Source organism: Oryctolagus cuniculus, chromosome 10 (genome assembly GCF_964237555.1).
Source record: "Oryctolagus cuniculus chromosome 10, mOryCun1.1, whole genome shotgun sequence".
In the NCBI taxonomy this organism is placed as follows: domain Eukaryota; kingdom Metazoa; phylum Chordata; class Mammalia; order Lagomorpha; family Leporidae; genus Oryctolagus; species Oryctolagus cuniculus.
The window spans coordinates 67,094,656-67,117,396 of NC_091441.1; the positions used below are offsets into that span (position 1 = coordinate 67,094,656).

Genomic DNA, 22,741 nt, shown 5'->3' on the forward strand with positions numbered 1-22,741 from the left:
CAGCTTTGTTTCTCCTCAAAGATTCATCCAGGAGTCAGTAACATAGTCTCCACCTATTTCATAGCCAAGGACTTTGTTGTAAATGATTTATTTATTTGAGAGGCAGTGTTAACACTGGCATGAAGAGGAAGAGAGGTCTTCCATCTGCTGGTTCACTCCCCAAACGACGGCTGCTGCCGGAGCTGGGCCGATCCAAAGTCAGGAGCCAGGAACCAGGAGCTTTTTCTAGGTCTCCACTGTGGGTGCAGGGACTCAAGTAGTTGTTATCTTCTGCTTTCCCAGGCCATAAGCAGAGAACTGGATTGGAAGAGGAACAGCTGGGACATCAACCAGTGCCCATATGGTGGGTGGAGGCGAAGTCTACTATGGCACAGCCTTGGCCCCATCCAAGAACTTTTAAAGACCTTGTCAAAAACTGTGAAGGGATTAAAAATTCAGCCTGCTGCAGTTTTATAGATGTTGGTTGAAGACCCAGGATGCTTGAATTAGAGGCTGAAGGGACTTCATTATTCATGAGACTTGCAGAGCATCATGAGCTTTATCCTTGTGTAGGTTTTACTCATTCTCTTCGAATTCCATGATGGTAATATGGGTTCAGGTGGATGCTACTACCCACATTAGTGGGTTTATGTCATAGTTGAGAGAGCCTGCTATTAGAGAACTTGAATCTTTCATAGTTTAATTTACCTGACCTTTGTTCCGGAAGAAGAATTTTATCTTTTTGTTTGTTTGTTTGTTTAAGATTTATTTATTTGAAAGGCAGATTTACAGAAGGCAGAGGCAGAGGCTCACTCCTTAAATGGCCGTAACAGCCAGAAGCCAGGAGCCAGTCGGAAGCCAGGAGCCTCCTCTGGGTCTCCCATGTGGGTGCAGGGGCCCAAGGACTTGGGCCATCTTCTACTGCTTTCCCAGGCCATAGCAGAGAGCTGGATCTGAAGTGGAGCAGCTGGGACTAGAATCAGTGCCCATATGGCATGCAGCACTGCAGGTGGTGGCTTTGCCCGCTATGCCACAGTGCCAGCCTCGAATTTATCTTTATTATACTGGACACTAAACACACCTGCCCTCAGGAGGGAGGCATTTTTTAAAATGTGTTCATAACCTACCAGATTTTTAATTTTTTTTTTTTAAGATTGATTTATCCAAAAGAATCAGAGACAGAGATAGAAAGGTCTTCACCCCCCAGATGGCTGCATTGGCTGGAGCTGAGCCAATCCAGAGACAGGAGGAGCCACATGGGTGTAGGGGCTCAAAGATCTGGGCCATATTCCGCTGCCTTGCCAGGCACACTAGCAGGGAACTGGATTGGAAGTGGAGCAGCTGTGACTTGAACTTGTGCCTGTATGAGATTCTGGTGCTGCAGACTGTGGCTTAAAGCCGCTGCACCACAGCGCTAGCCCTGGGAGATAGTATCTTTTAAGACTGTTCATTGTTTAACACATCCTAAGTCTCTATAAAAGATCGCAGTGCCTCTGCTTGAAAGATACGCAGGAATGCTAGAGATCCATGAATCGTTGCTTCCAAACAGGTTTCTGAGTGGCTAGCCTGCGTGGGTTTCAGAGAGTTGATGAATGAATGTAGTTCTAAAGTGTATCTGAGGGGCCATTACTATTTCTGAAGTCCTCCATACTATATATTACTGCTAAAATATGACTCAGTAAACACTTCAAGCTAATAATAAGCACCCTGGGATGGTTAGAAGTGAGGGTACAGATACCTTCAACTTTGAAAAACAGATAGATGTGTGTCAAACACAACAAAATGTTGATTGTAGAATCTGGGTGAAGAAGTGCATTAGCACTCAGCGACTACTTCAATTTTGTGAAATTCTTCATAATAAAATGGGAACAAGCCAGTAGTACTGTCCCTCACAACCCTCAGTTGATTCTCTTTTCAGTTGAACTCTTGCATTTCAGGAAAATGTTTATCAATAATTCACAGCAAAATATGAGTAATGATAAGTTTTTAAAAAAACTTAGAGTGGTTCCTTTTTTAGCTCTTTTAGCTTAATAGGTTTTCCTTTAGCATTGTGCAATTTGTAGACTGTAAAAGCTCTACTATTTAAAGTACAGCACTGTTCTGAATGCATAGAATTTTAGGTAGACAAACTGAATATAACGGCAATTTCATGTTGCAGAAATATTTTGAAGCTAAGAGGCTGGTCCCAGTTGGGCCACCTGGGTGAACTGCCCTAATACACATTTTTTGAAATCTCAAGTTCTACGTTTTTCAAACTAAATGTCCTAACTTTTTACTAAGAGGCCACATTTGTATATGTTGCACTTCTGTTTGGTTTTAAGAATTTGAGGTTGGGAGTAGGCTATTGGTTTAATTACAGTGATGGTTGTAGACAAATTAGGTTAGGATAGTTAGTGGCAGGTAGTATTGTCACTACTAAAGCGTTTTTGTAATTGGAAATTTTTTTCAGTTAAAGTGCAAGTCAGTGTTACCTATATTGTGGTGATTATTGTGTTTTATATGGAATATTATAAACAGTGATACTTATGTGGGAAGTGTATGTTAAACAGATTAGTTAAGTATATGTTAACACATTGTGATTAGTAACTAGCATAGTTTCCCAGGTGATCTTAACATGGACTATTTCAATAATTGTTTCCTAAGTGTTAAACAACAGTGTGTTTACATTGGGCAAATGACAAGATTTTCTTCATTTTGTAGGGATTAAGTTTTAGAAATTCTCCAAACATAAGTAGTGGTTTCTTGGACAAACTGCTTCAGTTGCTCACTTTCTTACCAAAATTGCTTTTCACTCTTTTCAGTCTTTTTAAGTTATATCCAGGATCATCTTTTTTCTAAAACATATTTGTTGTTTTGTATAAAGGAAAAATATGAGCAGTTCAAAGAATCAAAAAAGTAAATACTGATGTAATGACCATTCAGGGTGAGAAATAGAACCTAGCCATTCTGGAAAGGTCTCTTAGAACCCTGTGCCAGTTACTGTTTCCTTCTGCTAGAATTAACTATTACCTTTTATAATAATGACTTACTTGTTAATGTTTTAAACACCTAAGCATTGCAAAAATATTAATTTTTTACATTAAAACCACAATGTATTGATGAGATAATTGAAAGCCATAATAAATGGGATGATGTACCATGTTTGTGGACTCAAAGAATGAATATAGTTTTTATTTATTTATTTATTTTTTGACAGGCAGAGTGGACAGTGAGAGAGAGAGACAGAGAGAAAAGCCTTCCTTTGCCGTTGGTTCACCCTCCAATGGCTGCCACGGCTGGCGCGCTGTGGCCGGCACACCGCGCTGATCCGATGGCAGGAGCCAGGTACTTCTCCTGGTCTCCCATGGGGTGCAGGGCCCAAGCACTTGGGCCATCCTCCACTGCACTCCCGGGCCACAGCAGAGAGCTGGCCTGGAAGAGGGGCAACCGGGACAGAATCTGGCACCCCGACCGGGACTAGAACCCGGTGTGCTGGCGCCGCAAGGTGGAGGATTAGCCTAGTGAGTCGCGGCGCCGGCCTGAATATAGTTTCAAGATGACATTTCTCTCTCAGCTGAAATACACATACAGTGCGGTTCCAAACAGGATGCTCATGGCAGTTGAGGAGGCTAGGAGTCCAGTACCATGGTGCTGGCATCTGGTGAGGGCCTTCTTGAGGTGAATGCACTGTGGAGGGCTCCAGCCTTCCTGGAGGGCCTACTGGCAAAGAGCAATCTGCTCTAGGAATTCTTCCCAGGAAATACTGGGAGCATTCAAGAGACATCTCCTCAAAGATGTTCATTACAGCTCTGCTTCAAAAACTGGTGAGGACAGGCCCCTGCTCCAGGTACGGGGGCCAGAGTCTGGGGTGGGTTTACCCACCTTACCTCCCTGGACCTGGGGCAGCTGGTGGTGAGGTGAAAAGAGCTAACTTTTAAATGATTAAACAAACAGATTATTGATTTAGTGAAGTAGTTTTTAATTGCATCGTACCACTTACCTTGTTATTCTGTATTTTGTAGTGCCCCCTTTACTATTTTCAAAATGAAATTCAAATATACAATTACAACCAACACACATACAAATTTTTCACCCTAGCTATTACATAAAGAAGTAGTTGTATAATGAAATTCATTTCAATATGTAAATATTTGGACAAGACAAGTGGAAGATGTGAAGTAGTTGGATGCTTGTACCTGTTTATAATGAATAAATTTGGATTTAAGATAAATAAGACAAGAATTATCTGAATAATACATTTCCATAAAAGGGCAAAGTGAGAATATTTATGCATATAGGTAGAATCAAGTCATTGTGTCATCTGCAAAGGTCCATATAAATGCTGACTAATAGATGATGTATTGGTAATTTAAGTATTGTGAGTGATGTTGCTGTTGGTAGAATAATTTTCAGTATTCATGAACTTAGTTTTGTGAAAGAAAGAAAATTTTCCTGTTTTACAAAATAGATGCGTTCCTGGGAAAGAGATAAGAATTTCCAGAGGTGTATTTGAAAATTGGGTGGGATAGGGACATAATATTGTGTGAATCTGAAGCATGTCTACATACTGCAAATTGCCACCCCATCCCCAGTACCAAACAGTCATGTGGCAAACAAAAATACCTTGGAAGGGAATGTTGTCACCTCAGTGGCTGGTACTTTTGGTTAAGTTACGTAACTTCTCTTTTCCCAGGATTTGTAAAAGTAAATTTTATTAGGTCTTCCGCCACCAGCTTCCAGAGGGTGGTAGATGACTATGATATAACCTCTCCTTCCAGTCCAGTTTCCACATATCACCATTTCCTCCCACAAAATTGACTTTAAAATTTCGAGAGTATTTTTTTTGGTGTTTTTTTTTGGGGGGGGGGGGAGGTAGACTTAAAGCTTTCATCAGATTCTCAAAAAAAATTGATGTGACAAATAGAAGTGGACCAGATGTTTTCTCCCAAGGCCTTTCTTATCAAATCTGCTTATTATTAATGCTAGTAGTCATTAGTACTTGCTGATTTCCCATTATTAACAAGGAAAGTGAGCTCAGATTCTGAACTGTCAGCTGGGAGTAGTCCTTATTGAGAGGCTTCGTTAGAGGGACATAACAGGAGAACATGTCAAGTTAGATTTGTTAGGTGGGTTTATCATAGATAATCTTGAATTTTACTTACACAATTAACATGTTCAATTAAGAAATTTGAATTGGTGAAGTTTTTTTTCCCCCCTTTGGGCATAATTGCCGTCATCTTCAGGTAGTTTTTTGTTTTTTTATTTGAAGGGCAGTAACAGAAAGAGGAAGGGTGAGAGAAGGGGGTGGGAGAGGGAGAGATATCGATCTTCCATCTACTGGTTCACTCCCCAAGTGGCTGCAATGACTGGGGCTGGGCCAGGCCTGAGCCAGGAGCTTCTTCCAGGAAGACATGTGAGTAGCAAGGATCCAAGCACTTGGGCTATTTTCTGCTGTTTTCCCAGGTACATTATCAGGGAGCTGGATTGTTAAGTGGGACAGCCAGGACCAGTACTGGCATTTATATGGGATGCTGGTTTTGCAGGTGGCTTAACCTGCTGCGCCACAAACGCTGGCCCCAGTAGTTGACATTTTTATATGTAAAGATGGACCATAGGCCGGCGCCACGGCTCACTAGGCTAATCCTCCGCCTGTGGTGCCGGCACCACGGGTTCTAGTCCCGGTCGGAGTGCCAGTTCTGTCCCAGTTGCTCCTCTTTCAGTCCAGCCCTCTGCTGTGGCCCGCGAAGGCAATGGAGGATGGCCCAAGTGCTTGGGCCCTGCACCCGCATGGGAGACCAGGAGGAAGCACCTCGCTCCTGGCTCTGGATCAGCGCAGCGTGCCTGCTGTAGCAGCCATTTTGGGGGGTGAGCCAACGGAAGGAAGACCTTTCTCTCTGTCTCTCTCTCTCTAACTCTGCCTGTCCAAAAAAAAAAAAGGAGTATAGACTATTTCTGATCCTCATTGGGCATAAGCAGTGTTTCAGATTGCATACAGTTTTTGAGTTTGCAATGAAAGCTGACACATGGTCATTTTGGGAAGTGTTATTTTCCTTTAAAAATGGGAAGAATTAAAATTAAGCTAATAATTAAAATTAACAAAGCTTACAGTTATAAAATACAGAACTATTCAAAAATTATACTGTTGTAATATTTTATCATGTTATTAAAATTTGGATTTTACTTTTTAAAAATTAATTTATTTGAAAGGCAGCGAGAGGGAGATATGTTCCATCTGCTGGTTCACTCTCCAAATGGCTACACAGCAGGGCCCAAGTACTTGGGCTATCTTCTCTGCTGCTTTCCCAGGCACATTAGCAGGGAGCTAGATCTGAAGTGGAACAGTGCCCTTTAACCTGCTAGCCACAATGCCAGCACAGATTTTAGTTTGAATCTGTGCTGACTGCTAGGGTGAAGGTCCTAGTTGAAATATTCCGATAAAAATCTTCATTCTCAATTACGTATAGTAATTTATGGACTGGAAGAATTTAAAAAAATCAGTTTTGTCTTTAAGACTCCTGTTAAAAATGCATTTCCAGGCAGCCATTGTATGGATTCATGTGGTAAAATGGACAGATGGAGGTTTTATCCTTTACTCTCATGTCAGTTTGTTGTTAATTATCTAGAGTTGAAGCAGCCACAAAGGATATTAAAATATTCTACCAGCTGGATAATTAACTTGACCATATAATTAGGCAGTTATATACTTTTTGGAAAAGCATGCCTGTTGATTTCAGCGGTCATTTAAATTATTTGAGAGAGAGAAATCTCCCATCCTTTTTTTCACTCCCCAAATACCAGCAATGAATGGGACTGGGCCAGGTCAAAGCCAGAAGCTGGGATCTGAGTCCAGGCTGCCTCCCAGGGTATACATTAACAGGAAGCTGTAATGGAAGCAGAGCTGAGATGAAAATACAAGCTCTCTAATCTGGGATACTGTGCTAGGCTAGATGCCTGCCCCTAGAAGGTTATTTTATAATTAACTACCTGTTTTTTTTCTAAACTGGCTCTCTGCCTTTTATATGTTTTCTTCTAATTTTCTCTCATTTCGATCTATTTCATTCCCCTCATACCAATTCCAGATCTTCATCTTGTATTCATTTTTGTTGTCCTAGTTAATCTGCATAATTTTTCTGTAGGTTTTTCTTCAGCCAAGAGCAAAATTGCTGTAATCCTTTTTTTTTAATCTTCCTTGCCCACTGAAAAATGAAAATGTATTGGTTTAATTCAGACAAGATTGGATCAGCCTTTTGGGCTCATTGTTTTGTAATTTTATATTTGACTACAGAACCAAAGCTTACAGACTATATCTAGAGCATATAGCACAGTATATGTAATAAACAACTTGGCCAATACTGTATGTGAATGAGTGAATCAGTCAAACCTAACTGAGGTGAAGGATGGGCACTGTTGTCTTCGGGTTTAGATTTCTGCAGTTTGCCTAGTGAAATGAACTTGAAGATTGGGGTGGTTTGCAGATTACTGGAAAATCATTATTTTCAATACTGTAAGAATATAATTGTAGGCTTATGTAATAAATTTTACGGATTGTCATTTTCAGAAACCCTTTTTAAAATAGAAATGTTTGTTGTAGACTTTCTTTGTGAGGCATGAAGGAGTAAATACAATGTGTTTATAAGCCACCTGGAGAAAGGCACTGTTGGCCATTTGATACACTTATGCATACAGATGTTAATACATAAATAAAATAGAAGTCACGTACATTTTAATTATGAATTCTCTTTTTTGGTTGCTGTGAATCCAGTAAAGTTTTTTTCTCTAATTTTTAAACGTTACAGGCCCCTTCACAGATGTAGTCACTACAAATCTTAAATTGCGAAATCCATCGGATAGAAAAGTATGTTTCAAGGTGAAGACTACAGCACCTCGCCGGTACTGTGTGAGGCCCAACAGTGGAATTATTGACCCAGGGTCGACTGTGACTGTTTCAGGTAATAAATCATGTCCTGAATCTTTGAAGTTATGATTTTTGACATTTTATATAATTGTGTTTAATTTGGTTTTTAATTAATAGGGTTTTGTCTGAAGGGAAGCATTGTTTATGTTATTCTGGTTTGCCTTTAATGATGTTTTATTATTATTATTATTAGATGTTCTTTGATGATGATGATGATGCTGGTGATGATGTAAGCTATTGTGAACAACCTCTCCCTGTCATTGTTTAGTGGGGAGGCATGTGTGGCCGCTTTGTAATTATTGATTGAAAACTCCATCTATTTCTAATTCTCATTGCCACGTTCTGTGCCCTTATTTTTAGTCTTTGAAAAATACCACTTTTTGTGACTTGTTCTTATTCAGAACTCCAGAGTATTATATATATCTATTATAGTTTTGTAATTGTTTTTGTTTAAACAGTTAGTGCTTTTTTTTTTTTTGCCAGTGTATGAAATTACGCCAGGAGCGTTTTGTACTTGACAACTTTATTACTACCTTATATGTTTTCTGCTAGTCAGAGAAATATGCTTGGTTCCTGCCATCTGTGAATTCCTTACTCATGTTTGGAGTCTGTGCTGGTGTCACAGTTCATGTCCTCCATAAACTGCTCCTTTTTTCCCTCAGTCTTGAATCAGTTGACAGAGTCGAGAAGTAGGAAACAAGTGAGGGAATATGTGTGGCTCCATGTATCTTACCTGGAGAGCATCTCAGGCCTCACGTGGAGACTGTTAGCTCTTTATTGCAGTCGTTCTGTGTCTTTCCCTGTGTGTTGTAATAACGTGGAATGTAGACACACACATAAATTCATCTCTTCCAGATCACAGTCTTTAGGTCATGGTCTAGAAATGTGTACATTAAAAAAACAAAAGTGCCTAGATGGTCCTAATAAGTATTCACAAGCTATTATAACAATTATGTGTCAGTTTTCTGATTTTTAAGCCCATAGCAAGTTCTTTGAGTATATCGATATGGAACCTGACTGCAAAGGCAGTAAAGGATAGAACATAGAGTTCTTTTTTGTCATTAATTAATTTTTTAAAGCTTGCTTTATTTATTTATTTGACAGGTAGAGTTATAGACAGAGAGAGAGAGACAGAGAGAAAGGTCCTCCTTCTGTTGGTTCACTCCCCAAATGGCCGCCGCGGCTGGCGCTGCTCCGATCTGAGGCCAGGAGCCAGGTGCTTCTCCTGGTCTCCCATGCTGGGTGCAGGGGCCCAAGTACCTGGGTCATCCTCCACTGCCCTCCCGGGCAAAGCAGAGAGCTGGACTGGAAGAGGAGCAGCCGGGACTAGAACCTGGCGCCCATATGGCAGAGGATTAACCAAGGGAGCCACGGTGCCAGCCTGTTAATTAATTTTTTTAAGGAATACAGATTTCATAAGTAGAACTTTAGGAATATAATTATGAACATAGAGTTCTTGAAGAGGCTAAATCCCCCCTCAATAGGTACAGTCCAAAACTCAAGAGGCAGGAAGTTCTACGTAAGACATTTTCAGTGAGTCTTGTGCTACAGTGGTCTGGGAGGAATGTTTCCATGTTAGTTGCTTCATGATCAGTTTCTTTTTTTTTTTTTTTTTAATTTTTGACAGGCAGAGTGGACAGTGAGAGAGACAGAGAGAAAGGTCTTCCCTTGCCGTTGGTTCATCCTCCAATGGCCGCTGCCGGCGTGTTGGGTCCGGCGCACCGCGCTGATCCGATGGCAGGAGCCAGGTGCTTCTCCTGGTCTCCCATGGGGTGCAGGGCCCAAGCACTTGGGCCATCCTCCACTGCACTCCCGGGTCACAGCAGAGAGCTGGCCTGGAAGAGGGGCAACCGGGACAGAATGCGGCACCCCGACCGGGACTAGAACCTGGTGTGCCGGCGCCACAAGGCGGAGGAATAGCCTAGTGAGCCACGGCGCTGGCCCATGATCAGTTTCTAAGAAAGATGGATAGCAAATAAGATAAAGGAAGGTTCTGTGCATTCTGGATGTTGCTTTCGACATCATTAAGCCTTGAGTTAAATTGAAAGAAAATGGGATTATTTCAGTTCATGAGGTTAAAAATAGTTTTGGGATGCAAAGTTATATCCTTAATCCATTGAACTATTCAGAATGGTTGTTTTCTTTGAGGGCTCCAGATTGCCGGAATTTCACTCTTTTAAATGTGTCTTAAGAAAATTTAGACTTTACTAAGCATTTTGTCCCACATACACAAACTTGTATTGAGTGTCCAACTTGTTAAAAACACTATTACTGATTGCATAGCAGCATGTTCCCACTGTCCTTTTGTCCTATCGGAATTTAGCTTTTCTATTTTATTTTTAAATGTTACTTTCTGTTCAGGTAGTCATTTAAATTTTTTCTTTGCCCAGCAGCTTTCCATGATTAACTTACAGCGCAAGAGCATTTTGCAGTTCATGTATAGTGTCTTCAAAAGGTTCATAGGAAGTGTGTATTATGAAAAAACTATGTGAAGATTTCAGAAGATTTTTATACCCACATTACCTTATTCCATTTTCTATGAACATTTTTGGATACTCTTATGTACTTTTTTCTTATATCTTTTTAGCACTTAGTTTTGTAGATTTACTCTTTTAATTTGTATATGCTCAGAAATATTTTAAGATTGTTTTATGGTCTGCAACGTTAGAGTAAAATCATCATGAAGATAAACTTGTTTTTAACTTTTAATTTTGAGTTCACAGTGATTGCTCATTCAAGAATGTTAATGGAATTCTATTTTATTATTTTTATAAAGACTTATTTATTTATTTGAAAGGCAAAATTAGAGGCAGAGACAGAGAAGACAGTTTCATCCACTGATTCTTTCCCCAAATGGCTGCTATGGCCAGAGCTGGGCCAATCCAGAGCCAGGAGCCAGGAGCTACTTTCGGGTCTCTTTTAATTTTATCTAGATTGTATGACATTTATTCTTTCTGTTATTTAGTCTTTTGAAAATTTTTTAAAAATATTTATTTATTTATTTGAAAGTCAAGAGTTACAGAGAGAGGAGACATCTTCCTTCAGCTGGTTCACTCCTCAGATGTCCACAGCAGCTAGTGAAAGGTTGGGCTGAAGCCAGGAGCTAGGAGCTTCATCTGGGTCTCCCATGTGGTTGCATGGGTTCAAAGACTTGGGCTATCCTCCACTGCTTTCCCAGGTGCATTAGTAGAGAGCTGGATTGGAAGTGGAGTGGCCAGGACATGAACTGGTGCTCATGGTATGCTAGCATTCCAAGTGGTGGCTTGACCTGCTGTGCCACAATGCCCACCCCAAGATTTTCTTAAATGTTTGATATGTCTTGCATTTATAAAATTGCTGACATAGATTTTAGAAATAATGGTAACTATTACATCGGAAGTAATTTTTGCAATACCATAAGTATATTTTGTGTAATTGTTGATTCATTGTTTATAGTGTCTTAAATGGGATTTATATTACTTAAATTTACATGACTTATACCACATGGGGCCTTACACAAACTCTTAGTCTACTGAAAATCAAATACTTTAGAAAAAATTTGCCGGCGCCGCAGCTCACTAGGCTAATCCTCCGCCTTGCGGCGCCGGCACACCGGGTTCTAGTCCCGGTCAGGGCGCCGCATTCTGTCCCGGTTGCCCCTCTTCCAGGACAGCTCTCTGCTGTGGCCTGGGAAGGCAGTGGAGGATGGCCCAAGTGCTTGGGCCCTGCACCCCATGGGAGACCAGGAGAAGCACCTGGCTCCTGCCATCGGATCAGCGTGGTGCACCGGCCGCAGCGCGCCAGCCCTGCTGGCCATTGGAGGGTGAACCAACGGCAAAGGAAGACCTTTCTCTCTGTCTCTCTGACTGTCCACTCTGCCTGTTTTAAAAAAAAAAATTGATGTATTGGGCTTTTCAGAATACATTCTAGGTATCAAGAGGCTACTTGATTTCTTTGTATATTAGAATCATATTTAAACTCTTTTTTGGTAGGTGTTTGTTTAAAGTCTATTTTAGGGGGCCTGTGCTGTAGTGTAGAAGGCTAAACCTCTATATGCGGTGCTGGCATCTCATATGGGTGCCAGTTTGTATCCTGGCTGTTCCTCTTCCCATCCAGCTCTCTGTTGTGGCCTGGGAAAGCAGTGGAAGATGGCCCAATTGCTTGGACTCCTGCACCTGCGTGAGAGACCCAAAAGAAGCTCTTGGCTTTGGATTAGCTCAGCTCTGGCCCTTGCAACCATCTGGGGAGTGAACCAGCAGATGGAAGACCTTTCTCTTTGTCTGTTCCTCTGTCTGTAACTTTACCTCAAATAAATACAGTCTTTTAAAAAAAGGAGTCTATTTTAGAAAAATTACTTAATAATTAATATACAGTAGTAGGTTAAAGTTAATGAGTTCTCTTAAAATTTACCACCAAATACTAAAATGAAGCCAAAGTTTATATTATGACTATTTTAATAAAATTAACAGTTTTTTTTAATAAATAATAAGTTTATAGGGTTTTTAAAAAATATTTTCCTTCCTTCGTTTCTTTAGGCAGAATGACAGAGAGAAGGGGAGACAGAGAAAGGAAGGATATCCTGACAGTTCACTTTCCAAAAATGGCTAACACAGCTAGGGCTAGGCCTTGCTGGAGCCAGGCGCTCCATCCAGGTCTCTAATGTAGAAGGCAGGGGCCTGGAACTTGCATTGTCAGCTGTTGCTTCTCAGGCACACTAGTAGGAATCCTGCTGGACTTGAAGCAGAATAGATAGGACTCAAACTCAGGCACCTGTCAGATGCAGGTGTTCCTAAACCACATCCTACCTTGCTGCATCACAAGACTGCTCCCAATGTTCTATACTAAAAATTTTTTTTAAGATTTAATTATTTATTTGAAAAGCAGAGAGAGAGAGAGGTCTTCCATCCACTGGTTCACTCCCCAGATGGCTACAGTGGCTGGAGCTGTGCTGATCTGAAGCCAGGAGCCAGGAGTTTCTTCCAGTTCTCCCACAAGGGTGCAGAGGCAGCACTTGGGCCATTTTCTGCTACTTTCCATAGCAGAGAGTTGGCTTGGAAGTGGAGTAGTTGGGACTCGAACAGGCACCCATATGAGATACTGGCACTGCAGGTGGTAGCTTTACCAGCTATATACCACAGCACTGGCCCCTATACTAAATTTTAATGTGAGCTTACAGACATTATAATAATTAATGCTGGCAAAACTTTGAAAATTTTTACAAATTAATTTTAGTAGTCATAGATCCATATATTTTTAATAACCATTTGTTAGTTTGTGGGTTGTTAAAGACTTAATAGCAAATCAGAAAGGTAGACAGTTGTAAAATAATTGGAAGCCATAGAGTTGATTCTGGATCCTCAGTGTAAGTATCCTAATTTTTGATTTCTTGAACACTTCCTATTTTGCTCTTAAGCTTGTGTGTTAATTAATGAGGTAATAGAAATGGTAAACTAACATGTAGAAGACAATGTAATGTGTCCTTTCTTTTTTAGTAATGCTACAGCCCTTTGACTATGATCCAAATGAAAAGAGTAAACACAAGTTTATGGTACAGACCATTTTTGCTCCACCAAACACTTCAGATATGGAAGCTGTGGTAAGTATGTAGGAAGTTGAGCAGAATTTATTTTGGGGAATGTTGTTTAAACGTTTTGTTTAGTTCGCAATGGAGAAAACTAATTCTAAAAATTTAAACATTGTTAGTCTGTTCATTACAGATGATCCTGAATTTCAGGAATGATTTTTGAAGTAGTATTTTGTGGAAATAATTAGCCGTGCTATTGTTAAAGAAGAAAGTGATGTAACCGCCAGTGATATCAGTGTGATTTCACTGGGTGGTGGTAGTAGATCTTGGGTTCTGTACAGGTTCTGTGACCTTAGCGAATGTCAGTGCCAAGGTGATAACTACAGAGGATAGCAGTGCAGTCCCCCGGAGCTGCAGGCTCTCACAGGTGCTTTCGAGCAGCTCTGCTCATCCTTTAGTTGTCCCTTGAGGTGAAACTTACCTCTGTGTTTAATGTTTGCTTTTATTTTAGTGGAAAGAGGCAAAACCTGATGAATTAATGGATTCTAAATTGAGATGTGTATTTGAAATGCCCAATGAAAATGATAAATTGGTAAGTAGAAAAATGTAAGGAAATTGACAGTTGTTGAGCTGTCAGTTACTTTGATTGAATTTGCTTCTATTTTTGGCCTTTCAGGTACTTAATGAGACTCAGTGCTCACTTGAGTTTTTAAAAACTTTTTTTTTTCTTTGCATTGTGTTTGTCCAAGAAGAAAAATGTCACTTTTAGGTACAAGCTGTATGATGGGGAAGAAACATTTATTTCTACCAGATTTATGCCACTAAATCACTTCAAATTCTTTTTTAGAATGAAACTGACGCTTGGATACATAAATATATTTAAAAAACAGTTATAAACTGCTTCTTGGCAGCTATGTACCAGCAGCAGTTTGGGGGATAAAAGATTAAATGGACAAGCAGTTTATTTTCCATGTTAAGATATTCCAAGGTATTTTGCTTACTTTATTGTTTTAGGTAAAAATGTACCTTATTTTATGCTTTAATGAATAGTTTTTGTTTCTTGTTGGTTAGTGTGAATGAATGTGAGTGAGTACCATTTGGGGAACTGAGGGATATAGGTGTATAGATAAAAAAAAAAAAAAAAGTTAGCCAGTAGGCTATGAACATATGGAGTTGGTTGTGGTTACTTTTCCTGTTCCTCTCTGCATTGTAAATTTGTTTTTATAAATCATGTCTGTGGTTTGTGGGAGGGACTTAGAAAGGTAGGATTATTTTTTTTGAGGGGAGGGGGTGATGCCTTAATATACACTATAATGTGGACAAGTAGAATTACTAGACACAGTTTGGTTATAATCTGACATGACTCTTGCCTTGACCTGGCAGTCATTTGAGCTATTGAAAAGAAAATGTACAGGTAAATATACAGGCCCAGTTATTATATTGTGTACACTGAATTGAAAAAGTCCCTGATAGTATTGGGTGTTAGTTGTTGGTCAAATTGTTTATTGAATTTTTAAGATGCCCTTTAAAATACATTTTGAGGCACTTGCCAAAAACAGAAAATGTGGCATGCTTAATACTTCACATTTGGAATTTTCTTTTTCCTAGATTGCAAGGAAACCAGTATCTTGTATAATTCTTCTTACTGGAACCAGGGAAACTTAAGACATTGTCTGGCTGTTTTCTTCCTTAGAATTGCTTATCTTTTTTTTTCTTTTAACCGTAATTTGATAAACGTAGTTAGATCTTTTATAAGGTTTTTTATAATGTTCTAAATAGCAGACAACTTGAGATTTTAGTCTGAAAGGGCTGGAACCCAGGTATTTGATACTGCTAATTAAGGGTAACTTTCATTGCTTTCGAAACCAGAAGTTGTTGATGAAATTGATAGGTCTGTGAAGTGGACACCAGCCATTTACTGCCTCATGGAGGAAAGTATATGCATCTACATACAGGTGTAATCCATAGTTAACCAAGAAAGCGGTTTGGGATCTGCATTAGTGCTTGAAAAATTACTGAATGGAGTTCCAGAGTGTCCCACTGTGGTGTATGACCAGTAGTGGTTTGGGGCCTGGAACCTTTTCAGAGCAAATATTATTAGTAACTCAAAGACTGTTCAGTAGCTTAGAAGTTCTCAAGAGAATATCTTACTCTGAGCTTTAATGAGCAGTATGTATTGTCACTGATCAAACCACTTGAATATGAGGCATATAAAATTGTAGAGAATATCTTCTGAAGATCATTTTAATTTTAAAAAGTAGATAGTTGGAAACATTTAGAAAAAAGTAAGCAAGAGTAGTGTGAACCTGTGACCAACTTTAATGATCACCAGCTTGTGGTTAATCTGAACTTCATTAGGTCCCACTACTTCCCATCTCACTTACTGTTTTAAGACAAACCCCAGAAATTACGTAATTTCATCAGTAATTATGAGAGCATTTCAAAAATTGATGGAAAAAGAATATTATGGAGAGGAGAAACTATGCCTGGATTTCAAAAATTTGCACATTAGAATAACCTTATCTTTTAATTCCATTTCCCACTAATTTTGAAACACTCTCATATTTTAGTTTATATCTTCCAACTTTTAAATTCATTTGAGAGACAGCAACCAAGAGAGTACTCCCATCTCCTGGCTCACTCCCTAAATCCCTGAAATGAATAGGGCTGGGTCAGGAGCCAGGAACTTTGCAGTGTAGATCTCCCCTTGGGTGGCAGGAGTCATCAGTGCTGCCTCCAGGGTCTGCATTGGCGGGAGGGAAGTTGGAATCAGGAGCTGAGAATTGAACCCAGGCACTCGAGTGTGGGATGCAGGCATGTTGGCATCTTAACTTCCAGGCTAAACACTTAGCCTTCTCAAAGGACTTTTAAAAGAGGGGATAAAGGAGTTTTTAATGATAGTACCATTAATACACCATTAAAAATCTGACATATCATTAGTATCAGGCAGCATTCAAACTTGCCTGGCAAATGTCATCAAAAAAGATTTATTTATTTATTTATTTATTTATTTATTTTGACAGGCAGAGTGGAGCAGAGTAGACAGAGAGAGAGAGAGAGACAGAGAGAAAGGTCTTCCTTTTTGCCGTTGGTTCACCCTCCAATGGCCGCCGCGGCCAGCGCACCACACTGATCCGAAGCCAGGAGCCAGGTGCTTTTCCTGGTCTCCCATGCGGTTGCAGGGCCCAAAGGCTTGGGTCATCCTCCACTGCACTCCCGGGCCATAGCAGAAAGCTGGCCTGGAAGAGGGGCAACCGGGACAGAATCCGGCGCCCTGACTGGGACTAGAACCCGTTGTGCCGGCGCCGCAAGGCGGAGGATTAGCCTATTGAGCCATGGTGCCGGCCCAAAGTTTTATTTTATTTTATTTTATTTTTTGTAGTTTGTTTGAATTGAGATGAAAATAAAATCTAAATATGGCTATGGGTGATAGGTTTCTTAAATCTCTTGAATTTATAGGTTCGAAATAACTTGATTCACTTATAGGCTTTCCCACAGACTTTTACTTGTTGTATCAGCATGATTTCACTTCTTTTCTGTCCTTGGTATTTGCCATAATTGGAAGTAGGATATAGAAGCTCGATTACATTTAGATTGGTTTTTCCTGGAAGTGGAGATGGGCAGGCTAAGACTGTTTTGTAGGTGGTATCCTCCCAAGGAAGCATGTGATGTCTGTTTTCTTCTGAAGTGAGCAGCCAGTTCACTGTGTAGATGAGTGGTTTTTGTCCAGGAGCAAAATCTTTGCCTCCCAAGGGCAATGTTGGAGACATTTTTGGTTGTCAGAACTTTCTAGTGTATATCTGGTGGGTGGAGGCCACAGATGCCACTCAGCTTCTTCCAAAGCATAGGATAGCAGCCTTCCCGACAAAGAAGCCAGCCTAAAATACCAGTAAAGTTGAGATTAAGAAAATATGACCTAGGTCTATTACATTACATAATGGTGATACTCTGTCACTCCTAGTTTATTATCATTGGTGCTCAGATTGGCTGGTCTTTAAATTGGTTCTTGAGTCCTTTTGAACCGGTAGCCTTTGGGAACTTTTTTGATGTCAAAACCTGGACATGGAGTCACAGCCATTTCTTGGAGAAGCTCTGGGCTTTCCCTCAGGAAGATGATATCTCAAGGCCACAATCTGGGCACTATGGTGAGGTTGATTTTTTAATGTTGTCAGAATTGTTACCAAACCATTCTTTTGGCCAAGATTCGAAAGGGGGACCCATTTGTCATTTGAAAGCACTTTAAATGTGAAATTTTAATGGTAGGATCATGTGAGCAGCACATAGAATGATGTGGATCATTTTATGGCTTGTGGTAATGAATACATTTTATGGCTGGGTACATTGTTGAACATCTTGGATAATTTGGAATGGTCAAAAGCCAATAATGATCTTCAAGAGAATGGGAGGTGTTTCAGTGAACCAGCTGAAGTACCATAAATATGAGTTATGATCTCATAGTTCACTTGCTTTGCATTAGCATTTTTGATAGATATTAAGTGTTTGGAACATACATTTCATGTTTTATATATAAAAAAGACTTAAGATTTCAACTTGTCATGTTTCATATTTACAAAAATTATATGCTATAAACATAGTAGAGGTGACTTCACATGATTAATATGTATGTTTTTTAGGAAAAAAGGGGCAAAACACAGCTGTATTTTTATAAGGTGTTTTCAGAAGTGAACTAGGTTGGGAGAGTTTTATGGTCAAATGAATTTGGAAAAAATCCTGCAAATTCTGTTCTCCCCAAAAGGATCATGCTATGTATTTCTGTATTAAAGGCTCTGAGAAGACCTATAGTAAAGAAATATGAGGCCGGCGCCGTGGCTCACTAGGCTAATCCTCTGCCTTGCGGCGCCGACACACCGGGTTCTAGTCCCGGTCGGGGCGCTGGATTCTGTCCCGGTTGCCCCTCTTCCAAGCCAGCTCTCTGCTGTGGCCAGGGAGTGCAGTGGAGTATGGTCCAAGTGCTTGGGCCCTGCACCCCATGGGAGACCAGGAGAAGCACCTGGCTCCTGCCTTCGGATCAGCGCGGTGCGCCGGCCGCAGCAGCCGTTGAAGGGTGAACCAACGGCAAAAGAAGACCTTTCTCTCTCTCTCTCTCTCACTGTCCACTCTGCCTGTCAAAAAAAAAAAATATATATATATATGTTTAACCCAGCATCTCTTTTTTATTTAATATAACATAATTAACTCATGGAATATTTAGACCCCTGAAAAATATTTTGAAAATAATACTCTGCTTAAACTCCTTCTTGTGGTGCTTATGAACCTGTGGATTCTGTAAGAAATGTTCATTTCTGAGAAATGTCTTTGAATTTGGTATAACCTGGCACTGATTCAGTTCCATCTGGGTTGTTAGTGATTATGTGACCAACTTTGAAGTCTTCTGTTTTATGTTGCATATCATCATTTATGGAAAATAGGAAACCTTAAAACACCAAATACGAAGTTTGCATGATAGTACAGAACTTACAAGAAAGTGTTTATATAAAAACACATACAAGAAATCTAGTTTATTATATATATATCAATATATCTGTTGATATAACTATATCTTTGGCCATTTCCATTACACTTTTGTCTATGGGTAAAGTAGTTAAATTGCCAAAATATCATACTGTCTTTGACATAGTGTTTGCTTTCTAGCATCCATTGGTAGTGACTTGACATCCTCATTCTCTATGTGTATCTTAGCTTTGGTTTAAAATTTGTCTGTTTGGAAATTAGGGCATCATTGGGTAGTGTGATACTAGATGTAGTCAGTCTACTTTAGATAAGTTGATAAAATGCTATATGAAGCTAAATCCTGACTTAAACAGTTTGATTGAAGATGACACTCTAAAAAATTTCCAAATGTGCCAGAGTAATGGCAATATGAAAACTATTGGTAATGTTATTTTTAAAAGTAGAATACAAAATAGATTTTCTAGTTATAGCTCGATTTTTATATAATAAACTCTTTGAAGTTTTCTGATACTATATTCCTTTTTAGTATACTAATTACATGTTACAGAAAAGTATGTTAGCTTAAGAAAAATTTAGTTTTTAAGTTGCTGGTGACATCTTACAGTTTAATTCTGGATGGAGTATGTATTTGTATTCAGCCTTCTTTAAGTGTTTAGAGCAATGGAGATGTCTGTATTCTGTTCCTAGTGTCTTAAATATTTACCTTACTGTATATTTGTTTCCATATATGTATATATTGTGAGATGGTTACCATAGTCAAGCTAATTAACATACCATGTCTCATAATCAGCATTTTTGGGTTACATTTACTTTAAAGAATCAGTCATCAGAATGTATGGTCAATGTAGAAAAATTTGGTATTTATAGTAGATACCTTGTGGAGGTATACCCTACTTCCTTGATTATTATCTCATTAGGTATGCTTAGGCCGGCACCGCGGCTCACTAGGCTAATCCTCCGCCTTTCGGCGCCAGCACACTGGGTTCTAGTCCTGGTCGGGGCGCCGGATTCTGTCCCGGTTGCCCCTCTTCCAGGCCAGCTCTCTGCTGTGGCCCGGGAGTGCAGTGGAGGATGGCCCAAGTGCTTGGGCCCTGCACCCCATGGGAGACCAGGAGAAGCACCTGGCTCCTGGCTTCGGATCAGCGTGATATGCCAGCCATTGGAGGGTGAACCAAAGGCAAAAAGGAAGACCTTTCTCTCTGTCTGTCTCTATCACTATCCACCCTGCCTGTCAAAAAAAAAAAAAAAGGCCGGCGCTGCGGCTCACTAGGCTAATCCTCCGCCCTGCAGCGCCGGCACACCAGGTTCTAGCCCCGGTTGGGGCGCCGGATTCTGTCCCGGTTGCCCCTCTTCCAGGCCAGCTCTCTGCTGTGGCCAGGGAGTGCAGTGGAGGATGGCCCAGGTGCTTGGGCCCTGCACCCCATGGGAGACCAGGAAAAGCACCTGGCTCCTGGCTCCTGCCATCGGATCAGCGTGGTGCGCCGGCCGCGGCGGCCATTGGAGGGTGAACTAACGGCAAAAGAAGACCTTTCTCTCTCTCTCTCACTGTCCACTCTGCCTGTCAAAAAAAAAAATAAATAAATTAGGTATGCTTTTAGTTCTAGGATATTGGCACATTCCAAAACAGTAGAAAACGAATATGTGTATGTTTTTATTTTTAGTTTACAGGCAAAACAGTTCTAATTTATTTGAATCACCATTAGAGTATGTTCTTTTTGGAACTTGCCCTCGGGTTTGGATCATACATAGGGTGACCAAGGAAGCTCAGAGAATTAAAGAAGTACCATTAATAATTTTTCCTAGGTAATAGGAATACACCAGTATTATCCTTAGATACACTAAGCTGTATGGCCATGTTAGTTCTAAGGAACAACATGTGTGTGACTGGATGTAGTCCAGTGACTTAACTGAGGTTTGGCTTATGCTGAGAGCCTGTCAGTGGGTTCCCCGGATTGTTGAGATGGAGGCAGATGATGCTGAAGTGTTGATTGTTTATCAAAATGAGGTTCTCTGAATTACTAGCTCTCTCTACTAGTTATTAGCTCTGTATTACGAAACATTTAATGAATGTCCAACTAGTGACGCTAGTTTTATTAGGGTTGAATGTAGCTGTTTTAAATGAAGTTTTAAAATCTATTCAGTTCTTTGTGTTCAGTTTAAAAGCATTTTTGAGGGCTTAACTCAGATTTTTCAAATTTCTTAAATGTGTTACATTTCCTCTATATAATATCTGATGATTATATATATACATATATTTTTTATATATTTGAGGTAGAGTTATAGACAGTGAGAGAGAGAGAGAGAAAGGTCTTCCTTCTGTTGGTTCACTCCCCAAATGGCCGTGGTGGCCGGCGCTGCGCCAATCTGAAGCCAGGAGCCAGGTGCTTCTTCCTGGTCTCCCACGCGGGTGCAGGGGCCCAAGCACTTGGGCCATCCTCCACTGCAGTGAGCTGGACTGGAAGAGGAGCAACCGGGACTAGAACCCGGCACCCATATGGGATGCCGGCGCTGCAGGCAGAGGATTAATCAAGTGAGCCACGGCCCGGCACCCTGATGATTATATATTTTATAAAAAAAGTGCTATGTGTTTCATTGAATTTCAGATCTTGTGTAAAAAGACATTTTATGGTTAAACATAGTTTTTTCCTGTTGAGACAAAGAACATATTGAATAGCAGTGAGTATTCACAGTCTCTTCCAGCGCTTTTGTATGAAGGCATTCAAGAGTTAGGAAGACAACTGTGGAGTTCGTAATGTTCACAGTTCATTGACCCTAGGATGTGTGTGTGCACGTGTGGTGGGGGAGTTTCTGAATACCAAAGAAATTTATGATAAATCGTTATGCATTTGAGTGTCAGAGGAAAAAATATTTAGGTTGAATGTTACCAAAGTTAAGAAAGCATGAGAGTGCTTGTTTTTCAAGTATTAATTAGTAAAAAAACAGGTATTAGGAAAAGAAAGTCATAAAGTTAGATTTAGAATGTATTCATTTGAGGATATTGTGAAGCTAGCATAAATTTAATAAAGTTTGTACACTAATTGAATGTAATGCAAGTAGGTCAAAGCTAATTTTATTTTGGGAAATAATATAAAAAGCGAGTTCAGAGTTTTTTACTTTTTGCTTTAACATAGCTATTAATACTGTTTTCTGTGCATAATACATTTTCATAGAGTACATTTTGAATGTTTTAGAGGCTAATGCTTTCTGTGTCAAGTCAATTCCAGTATCGTGCAGGAGAAATCAGAGTTTGGTGCGAATCTGAGAATATGTTTCCCATGGCCTCTCAGGGTATAACTCCACCAGGGATTGCTCCGACTGTCACTTCAATGAGCAGCATCAACAACACAGTTGCAACAGCTGCCAGTTATCACACGAAGAATGACCCCAGGGGACATGTGTTCAAACAAGAGAAGCAGAAGGTTTGTTTTAGGGAGTTAACAGACTTGGGAGTCTGCTAGTGTTACTGGTTAAGTTAATGTAGATAACTAGCAGATGATGGTATTATGAGTATGTTATATGAAGTAGGTGGAATTGAAGTTTTTAACTATGTTTAAAATTACAGCAGCATCACAAACGTTAAATAATGCACACAAGCGATTTTATTCTTAAAAAAAAAAGCACTTAATAAAGTCACAGTAATGAGCACGACAAATGTTATTGTGAACATTATGCAGTTGGTATAGTTTTTCCTGTGATTGAGATGTGGAGAGAATATTCAAAAAAGTGAGTTTATAGCTTGTGAATAAGATAGCACGGATATAGCAGTAAAAGGTAGGAGTTGGAAAGTAATGAAATTACTCCTTGTATTTTGTTACCAAATACAAATACAGTAACCTCCCCAAAACTGTCATTGTTGGTTATTTACTGTGCCCAGGGTTGGGGAGTTTATAGTT

The 22,741-nt window shown here is 40.0% G+C and overlaps 1 protein-coding gene across 2 annotated transcripts in view; it reads left to right on the forward strand.

Annotated features, from left to right (window-relative positions):
• Positions 1 to 22,741, forward strand: part of VAPA (VAMP associated protein A) — a 44,809-nt gene that overhangs the window by 14,155 nt on the left and 7,913 nt on the right. Inside the window, exons 2-5 of one of the 2 annotated variants that reach the window (XM_002713573.5) lie at positions 7,755 to 7,907; positions 13,345 to 13,448; positions 13,888 to 13,968; positions 22,136 to 22,267. In XM_002713573.5, coding sequence (XP_002713619.1) covers positions 7,755 to 7,907; positions 13,345 to 13,448; positions 13,888 to 13,968; positions 22,136 to 22,267 — 470 coding nt within the window. The remainder of the gene's footprint in view (positions 1 to 7,754; positions 7,908 to 13,344; positions 13,449 to 13,887; positions 13,969 to 22,135; positions 22,268 to 22,741) is intronic. The other variant, XM_002713574.5, reaches the window with a different exon arrangement.